The sequence below is a fragment of the Pseudocercospora fijiensis genome (genome assembly GCF_000340215.1).
Source record: "Pseudocercospora fijiensis CIRAD86 unplaced genomic scaffold MYCFIscaffold_2, whole genome shotgun sequence".
Taxonomy (NCBI): domain Eukaryota; kingdom Fungi; phylum Ascomycota; class Dothideomycetes; order Mycosphaerellales; family Mycosphaerellaceae; genus Pseudocercospora; species Pseudocercospora fijiensis.
The window spans coordinates 7731234-7741007 of record NW_006921533.1 but is presented as its reverse complement, the minus strand read 5'-3'; the positions used below and the strand labels follow the sequence as shown (position 1 = coordinate 7741007).

Below are 9774 nucleotides of genomic sequence, written 5' to 3'. Positions count from 1 at the left end.
CGAAGTCCTCCGAGACCTTCTAGATGTATGCGTTATCGCATATATAGACGATATCTTAGTCTATACTAAAGGAGCTCTCGCGGACTATATACGAATAGTGCAGGACGTCTTTAAACGATTTACTCAAGTAGGATTTAAGACTGCACCTAAGAAATACGAATTCTATAAGAAGGAAGTTAAATTCCTAGGATTTATTATCAGCACTACAGGAATCAGGATCGATCTAGAAAAAACCAAGTCAATATAGGAATAGCTAACGCCTACATACGTTAAAGACGTACAATTATTCCTAGGATTAGCTAACTATAACAGGAAATTCATCGAGGGCTATTCTAAGATAGCGGCACCCCTTACGGAGCTTATAAAGAAAGACAAGTAATAGAACTAGAGTACGAAGGAAGACGAAGCGTTTAGGCAACTAAAGAAGCAATGCGTTTCTGCGCTAACGCTACGATTATTCGATAGGAGTAAGGCGGTCTAGATAGAAACAGACGCGTCGGATAGGGCTATAGGAGCATACCTTATACAGGAGCATAACGGGAAACGATACCCGGTAGCCTATTACTCGAGAAAGATGTTACCCGCGGAACAGAACTACGACATCTATAATAAGGAGCTACTTACAATAGTTGTATTACTGTAACACTAGCGAGTATACGCGGAAGGAGTACTAAGTCTTACGATTCTTTCTAATTATAAGAATCTAACTTACTTCACTACGACTAAAGTACTAACCCGAAGACAGGCCCGCTAGTCGGAACTACTAGGGCAGTACAAGTTCGAAATCCGCTATACCCTAGGACGCGAGAACGGACGAGCCGACGCACTAAGCCGCCGTAGCGACTATATAGAGGGTTACGAACTAGTGCAGCAGCAGATATTAAAAGCAAACTAAGACGGAAGCCTTAGTACTAATATAAAAGAATTCAACTATATTATACGAGTTCTTTAGGATATAGAAGAATAGTTCCTAATCGAATATAGGAAATACTAAGTACCTAAGGAACGAGTTACGGAGTGTATACGACAACACTACGACGGACTAGAAAATAGACACCCTAGAGTTTCAAAAACAATAGAACTAGTTAAGCGAAGCTTCGGATTCCTATATATACGATAACGAGTTCTAGAATATATTAAGAAATGTCTACAATGTTAGCGTAACAAGGCTGATAGACACGCTAAATATAGACATATCCAATTTAGGACGCTACTAGATAAACTATAGGACGAAGTTACAATAGACTTTATTACGAAGCTACCGAAGTCTAAGGATCCGGTTACAGGACATAGCTACGACATAATACTTGTTATAGTCGATAGGCTTACGAAATACGTACACTTCATTCCTGCTAACGAAGTAAGTACGGTAGAGCAACTCGGATACCTCGTACTAGATAGACTTGTACGATACTACGGATTTCCAAAGACCTATATTACGGATAGAGACAAGCTCTTTACGTCAAACTACTAGAAGACGCTTATAGCGACGCTTGGAATTAAGCACAAGTTATTAACGGTATACTATCTATAGACAGACGGCTAAACGGAAGTTAAGAATCAGGCCTTAGAGGTATACTTACGGCACTACGTCAATTACGTACAAAACAATTAGGCATCGCTATTACCTATAGTACAACTTATACTAAACAACCAACAATCTAAGACTACGAAAGAGATACTATTCTTCGCTAATTTTAGGAAACATCTGTAGCTGTTCGGGGAACAGTATTTACAGTATCTATACGCGGATAAAGCGATAGTCGCTTTAGAAGACTTGAAGCAGGTGCATAAGGAATTGTAAAGGGCAATTGCCGAGTCTTAAGAAAAGATTACGGGGCCATATAATGCTAAACGAAAAATAGCACCTTAGCTAAAGAAGGGGGATAAGGTCTACCTCCTAACAAAGAATCTGAAAACCCGGAGATCGACTAAGAAACTAGACTACGTTAAAGTCGGGCCATTTTTGATTAATGAGCCTAAAGGACCAGTTAATTACCGACTCAAACTACCGGACGACGCGAAAATCTACCTAGTATTCTATATCTCTATGCTAGAACCTATAGACGCCGAAACACCGTATTAAGAAACATTTCACTTCCAACCTAAGGAAGAAAACGAGTTTAAAGTCGAGGAAATCCTAGATTAGCAAGGTTAGAAATACCTTATCAAATAGAAAGGATACCTACATTTAGAAAACACCTAGGAACTAAAAGAAAACCTATAGAACTGTTAGCAGATAATTAAAAAATTTCAAAACCGAACAAAAAAGAAATAACTAGTATAGGAATTGAACCTACGACCTCTTAGACCCTATCGATTATAGCGCCTTAAAGTTCTCAACGACTTAGGGCAGTATAGCTCGAGGAGCGGGGACTCTAATAGCGTACCTAGTAACCATGTCTTTTATAGCTAAGAATTATACTACTAGACTAACTAGCTAGAAGATAAAATAGACAGGAAACATTGAAAATACATACCTTTAAGACACTAGACTCTCGGCACTCCTACTAGGAATTTCAGAGGTAGGCTAGGACGTCCTATCTAGACGACTCTAGTTATAAGGCGATATCTATAATCGGCTATCTAGGGGAAACGGCTCGTTAGTAGGCAACGAGAATATTATCGGCTCTATAGGCGAAGAGCCTAGCTCTCTTTCGAGCTCCTCCGCCTATTAAATAGAGGCTTCCTCTACCTTAAGAGCTTGTACCTCCCGATCTTCCTTTATACGCAGCGACTTACGTAAGCGACGGACCTTTGCGCGATGCTCGAAAAGCTTCCGCGTAAGGAGGTCTTCCTCCTCTTCGGCCGCTTCGAGATCTTTAGCTATCTTTAGGCGCGCCTTCCGGATTTTTTCATACTCTATATAAGTAACTTGCATATTATAGGACTAGCCGTATAGGGCGCACTCGGAGTAGCGGCCGGAACGGAGATCGACTTTATAGGATTTATCGGCCTATTCGCAATAAAAGCAGCGGATCGGCATTTCGAGGCAGTCGGTAAGGATATTATTTACGATATTTTCCTTACGCTAACGAGAAGACAAGTCCTTTAATAACTTTAGCATAGCAAAGAAGTTGGAATTAGAAAGTTCCGGAATAAGGGACTATCCCGCTTAAGGAGGGGGATAGTGTTACGGATCTGATTGGTTAGAGTCCTTACATAATCTTAGAGCGACGCTAAGACTAGTAGGCTAAGCTATCGCTCTATCTTACTAGGAGCGACAGGAGCGGTCGAGAGCGATAGCGTCGCTTACGTCGCTTACGACTATAGACAAGATGTCTCCTTTGTATTTAGAAACGCCGGAATGCCCTTATAGCTCGAGGCGTTCAACTTATATTACCTACTTACTAATTAGAATTACCTTTGTACTAATTATTCTATCTCTGCCTCCCGCTTGTATTAGCCTCTCTAAAGAAGCCTCGGCTTGCACGTAATAAGAAGTCACCTAACGATCTGTCGCGAGTAACCGTAACAGATCGCTCTCTTCGTAGCTAAAATAGCCCTTAAAGAAGGCAGAGCGGCACTCTTCTTCGCGGTCGCTAAAGTCTCGAGAAACTGCTAGTTTGTTAATAGATAGCGAGTATACTACCTAGTAGATAGGTTAAGTCTACTTAGTAAACCGGAGGTCGAAGAGCGATAGCAGGTCCTTCTCGTAAGGCAGGCGCGCCTACTATATTAAACGACGTAGCTACTGCTAGCGAGGTACGATATTACTAACCTTCGAGGTATCGCTCTTACTAACTAGCCGTACTTCGTTAATAAGCTAAAGGAGTATATAAAGGCTCTATAGGCGGCTCTAGAACAGAGGCGAGTTAATAGTCTTAAGGGTAGTAGAAGCTCCCTTTGCTAGGCGACTATTCGAGCCTCTAAATAGCCGTTAAGCTATAATCCTCGTACAGTCTTAAAGGCAGGTTATTGCTACGAATAGGCTATGTATTATAGTATAGTGTAAACCCTAGCGAGTAAGACAGGCGATAGCAAATGCCCTTAATATAGCCTTATTGTCCTTAGCAAAAGCCTTAAGAATATTCTAAGCCTTCTTCGACCTCTTAAATAAGGCAAGTACGTATACCGCTTCGCGGAGCGTATCGCTATAGAACGGTAGGTACGAGTCCTTCTAATTGTTACCTTAGTCGCTAATATATAGCTATATACCGTACGAGTCGTAGAATATATAGATTATATACTTAGTAAGTAGATTGTCGGCGAGTCGGTCGTAGAGCGCTCTTATTATCGCGTAGGTATCGGTTTAGAGGGAATTCTAGCGCTTAAGGTCGCTATTAACGAAGGGCGCTACCTACTTAGTTATCTGCCTCGCGAGGGTTATAGCGTTAGCGTTAGAGTCCTTTATATCTAGCAGGTTATAGAAGAACGAGCTAGACACTATATTAGCTAATAGATTATAGAAGCGAGTGCTACCGCGACTCTTACTCTCGTCGGCGCTAAAGTTAAGGTCTCGAAGCGTATTAAATACCGCCTATACGTCCTTCTCGACTTCCGCTCGTATCTTATCGATATAATCTACTACCTTATCGCGACTCGGAGGGTTATAATTAGCGTCGAAGGTATAGAAGGCCTCGCGCTATTCGGGGTAGAATCTCGCGTCTACTTTATTAAATAGCCTCCTACTATATAAAATAGCCTTTATAATAGCTAGGTCGCGTACCTACTTAGTCTTAGCAACACCGTATAGAAGTATACGTTGCTATTTGCGCGGCAGTAAGCCCTCGGCTTTATTATTAGATTAGTAAGACCTCTTATAGTCTAGATACTACTAATACTTCTTTAGGTACTTCTACTTACGCGATAGGCTTCCCTCCGGTACTGTTCCTTTCCTACTATCGTACTAGATATAGCGTACAAATTTGCCTATAAAGTCGGTCTTAATAGAGGAGAAGTTGAGGTTATCTAGGTACTTTGCTAGAGGCATCTTAAAAAGTCGGAATTCTAAGATTCGTAGAATTGCTAGAAATACGAAAAACGGAGGATCTAATAGGCAAAATAGGTAGAAAAAACGATACTAATTCTCTCTCGACAATAGCTATCGAACTATCCGGTTTATAGGTAGATTGGACTATATTAGTAGCAACACCTCTAATCGTAACCCTACGATTGCTCGTTACTAGGCTACCCTAAGCGATTTAGTATCCCTAGTAATAACCTCTCGGAAGACCTACGGAAGTACCTTCTACGCTAAATTACACGCAATTGAGCTCCTTCTAATCTTAAGAGGTAGATCTATAAAGGAATAGGCCTCTAAAGGCGTAGGAAACACACTATACTAGTATCTAAGGTATTTACTTACTCTTAGCTAGTATAAGATAAGGTCTATATAGAGGCCTCAGGCATAGATATTATTATTAACATGTTGCTAACTGTTAGTATAATACTAACGTTGCTATTGACTGACAAGGTGTTATTAACAGCACCCCTAATTACAACGGCCCGGGGTCGAGCACCACACAAATCTGTTCTCGGATCGTGTGAGAACCGTGTACATGTAGTACAGGCATAGGGAATAAGGTTATGGCCGTCTCGAGCACCAAATATGAAATATCCTCGGGTATCAAGCTCCATTTCTTCCAAGAGTCAGAAAGTGCCTAGGAGAGTTGCTCAGTTACAGACTCTTACCCCCTGGCCGGGCCATACAGGGATTGAACACCTATGCTGTTTTGACCAATCTGCTGTCCAGAAATGTAGGCATCAAAAGCGACGAATCTCAGGTGCGAGAGTCGTCTGTAGGGATAGAGCTGTACAATGGCCTCGGACGCGTATATGTGGCCAACCCCGCTGCTGCTAGGATGGGATGCCTCTCTGAAAGGCCGTCTGCCCGGGAGCATGTCTTGGAAGCATCGCGCCGATATTCTGGAAGAAGACAAAGATCCGTTCGAGTAAGCTGAGCTTCTTGAGACATCGCCGAAGACATTACTACTGCTGTCATCAGAGTAGTACAACGAGATTCATCAAGAGCATTGGATCGGGTGCCAAGGCCTTGAAACCCTGCAAAAGGTACATTGCAACACACGATGCCAACGGACGAAGCGTGTACGCCGAATCGCCGGCCAAGTATTCCATACTGTCGAGGATCTCGGCGGCATGGCACGGTCTTACAGCGTGGGGTCTGTTCCTGCCGTGCTCGAGGATGGCATCGATATCAAGGCATACCAGGCTGAGGATGGAGTAACGAGTTTCCGGCGTCGCGACATTGTTCCGCCTCAGCCTGGTGCCAATTTGCTCGTCGTCGATCTGGAGCCTGGCGTTGTCAGCATGATGGTTCGTGCAGGCTTGACGGTATGGTCTGCGTACTTTGCTCATTACCTCGGTAGCATCGAACCGTATCCATAGATTTCTCCATCTGCTGCGTCGGCGAAACTGACCATGAATTGGATAGTGGCGAGAAAGTGCGTCTGTATCCCGGATTGAGTACAGTACAATCTCGGAGGCGTGCGTGCGTGGCGGTATAATATTGCTAAGTTTCAAAAGGACCATATCGTGCAGCGAGGCACATATCATCGTTGGTCCAATGCATCGAAGGACAAGCCTGCTCGATTCGTCGCCTGTACTCTGCCATGTGTTCCCTTCGATATCGCAGGCCAAGAGTTGAAAGAAGAGCATATTCCAAACCCGCCATGGTCCAAGTTATAAGGCGTATCAGTCACAGTAATGTCGTGCGAGTAGTGTCGACGAACACCCGTGTTCCCACCGTCGTCCTTTCGCTTCGGTTTATACCCCCTTCCACTCCCATCAATCTTTCCCTTCACAAGATACGGAATACAACCACGGCATTTCTTCAACAAAGTGGGCCTCCCTCAAGAAATCGTGGCGATGCGCAATTCCTTGATGCATATAAGAGATGTATGCAGTCGTCGGGACCCGAGTCAGCAAAACGAGCAGCGCTCTTCCCTGCCGAACATCTTGACTCCCAGGCCTACTATGAGAGAATAATGCTGGTGTTCGCGTTCAAATGGGAATCACAATCTGCTTCTTCTTGCTGAAGTTACACACACCAAGAACCAAGCAATCGCTATTCTAGAACTACGTCATCGAAATGACAAACATCAAATGAAAGTCGACAGTTCGGTTGCGAAGGAGGAGCGATTGAGAGTTCATGAGACAAGTTTTTGCTGAATTGTCATTACTTGGTTCATACTGTGGATGTAGCTGGCAGTGGCAGTGGGAAGAGCAGGACTTTCACAAGCCAACAATCTGACACACGAACAAGAACAAGACACCAAAACTTTTCACCTCAGCCAAAGCACAGCGCGCACCTCCAGCCCATCTAATCCCGCGAGTCCTTCTACTCAACCCCTACATGTACCCTCCATCAACTCACCTCCCCGCACTCCCTCACACTCATATCCTTCAACCCGCCCCTCCTCTTCCATATTGAATTCCCGCACCTTCACCAACCACATCAACTTTCTACCCAGCATGGCATGAATATGATAGCAAACCCTCCATCATCATAATACAACTTCACAGCTCTTCCAATCCGGCGCCAAGGCTCATGTCGATGAAGATGAGATTTTTCCAGCCATTAGGAAAATTCTGTTTGATGATGTTGATGAGGTTTGCGGTCAGAGTATTGGAGGATGGATGTCTGCTGGAGTGGATTGTGATTCGTAGATGACTAGATAGATGTACTTGTCGTGGTCGATGAAAGGGTCGGCTGTGTGGTGAGTAGATGTGTGATGATTGTGGAGCTGGTCGCGGGATTTCTGGCCGTTGATCTGTATTGCCAATATCGAGTGATACGTGTTCGAATTTTTCTGGCAGGAGGTGAAAATCTCGTCTGACGCAGGTCCAGTTCAGGATGAAATGCTTGAGCGAGTCCTGCTCTTTGCCTGGCTGATTGCATGAGCCATGCAGCCAAGATATGTCTTAGTACTCAAGAAATACCCAGCAGTAACTTGAAAGAGTTTGGTTCTAAAACTTATGCACCGCTGTGGTCGGGTGCGCCATATACAGAAAGTGCATCGTTGAGTCCTCTCAGTCCTCGATACTTGGTGGCCAGCCATCGGCCTCTCCCATACTTGAATTCAAACACTCCGACATCCTGAGCCACCACGCCTTCAATAAGGCCAAAACTCTTAACGACCAAGAAAACCTCAGCAGCTCTTTCATTTTGGTAGATGGTGGTATTTTGCTCCGGAATCTCGATTCTGAATTCTGGGCAGTCGCCTGCAATCATGTCCCTTTTTGTTCGAAGCCATTCTTTAAGGTTCATGATGATCTTCCTCTTCCGCACAGGACAGTCGTGATCGGCTGTGAAATTGGGATGACAATTTTCGGCCCAGGCTGGGCTTTCTGGGTACAAGTCGCGTTCATTGATTGCTCGTATAAAGACAGCACATATGTTTTGAAGATGTGGAGCCGCTGATGTTGGACTATACGGTGATATGTTCCCTTGGGATGACTGAGAGCATGCTGACTTTACTGTGTCGAATGAAGGCGAGTCGCAATGTTTGCCCAGGGGAGAATCATGTTGATGCATCCTCGATCAGTGCCCTGCAATTTCGATTACGGTGTCGGCTGGATTTTGATGAGGAACTGTGGCTCTGTCTGTGAGTCTGTCAGTTGGTAAAAGCTTGCGAAATCAGTTCAGCCGCAGTTTGCTCTGAGGTCCCATGCAAGTTTGCAGATCATCGCACAGGATGTGGTGGAGACAGGTCGAAGCGAGCTGCCATCTGAGTCTAATAACAGACACTACTATTATAGAACAGCGACACTGGCAGCTTCTCTTAGGATTGGCGTTCACGCACTATACGCGATGCCTACACGCTTGAGCTGCCATCTTGCTGTCGTGCTGTCGTGCTGTCGTGCTGTCCTGAATCGGATGCCCTTGGACGCGATCATTCAGATAAGCACGAGTATTAATCGCCAAATGAGCCTGAGCATATATTCGTGCTTAAAATTGATCTAGATTTACCGAGTTCTTGGGAGGGCAAAGCCAGGCGTGCCGATCTTAAATCTTGACAGAAGCAAGCAAGGTCCAGGTGCTGGCACTGAGACATGACACGCCAATGTCGCAGTTAGGCGGAGATGAGATGTCCTGTGAGCAGATGAATAATCATGAAGCGTAGCAGTGAAATGCAAATAATAGTGGTTGCTTGAGCTTGAAGCGGAAGTGGGAGAAAGTCGCGTGCCTCGCTCTCTTTCACCGCCAATGTCTGTGCTGTCAGATGGAGAGCGATGGCCGGGATGTGTGATGTGACGGAGGAGTTGCCGTGAGGTGCTGCGATCACCAGATTCGCTACCACGCTATGATCCGCGATGGCAGGCAGCTAGTGACATGACAACATGCTCATGCTCATGCTCATGGCCCGTCCCCCATGGCGTGCACATGTCCACCAAGCATTTCGAAACGGCCACGACACATGGCAGGCAGCATACAACGGTGCCAGCACACATGTAGGAATTGCCTCCAGTCATAGGCTGCAGCTGCATACTGTAGTTACGGGAAACGCGGCTACAGCGCCATTTTGGGCGTGACTATTCATAAACCTGCCCTGGTTATTCGTAGACCGCGGACCGAGAGCCGGCTCCGGCCTCGGTGAGACCATATTGCTAGTAATCTACACTATAGAATATCGCAATAGAGGCCTCTAGTGCTCTCGTTAGCGCTAAGTAGAATTATAACGTAAGAAAGAGGAACTAAGTAAATAATAGATATAGAACTAGACAATATAGCTAATCCTAACTATTCTAGGCATACTACCTGCCTAGCAAATAAGGTTCTACGACCCTCGCATTAACGTATAGCTCCTACTA

General features: G+C 44.7%; 2 protein-coding genes across 2 annotated transcripts; one reads left to right on the top strand and one right to left on the bottom strand.

Annotated features, from left to right (window-relative positions):
* Positions 1 to 6081: 6081 nt before the first annotated feature.
* On the top strand, positions 6082 to 6615 carry MYCFIDRAFT_122414 (uncharacterized protein; the record flags this gene model as incomplete). The annotated part of the gene is made up of 3 exons (XM_007925874.1): positions 6082 to 6276; positions 6330 to 6431; positions 6487 to 6615. Coding segments are annotated over 3 exons (426 nt in total), but the record flags the coding sequence as incomplete, so codon positions are not given.
* Positions 6616 to 7311: 696 nt separating this feature from the next.
* MYCFIDRAFT_172649 (uncharacterized protein) lies at positions 7312 to 9566 on the bottom strand (the record flags this gene model as incomplete). Its single annotated transcript, XM_007925873.1, has 13 exons — positions 7312 to 7331; positions 7355 to 7458; positions 7484 to 7847; positions 7892 to 7912; positions 7945 to 8498; positions 8528 to 8590; positions 8655 to 8690; positions 8725 to 8743; positions 8784 to 8844; positions 8872 to 8893; positions 8933 to 9264; positions 9301 to 9438; positions 9477 to 9566. 13 exons carry the CDS (start codon positions 9564 to 9566, stop codon positions 7312 to 7314), a joined length of 1824 nt encoding a protein of 607 aa, XP_007924064.1.
* Between the last annotated feature and the right edge of the window lie 208 nt (positions 9567 to 9774).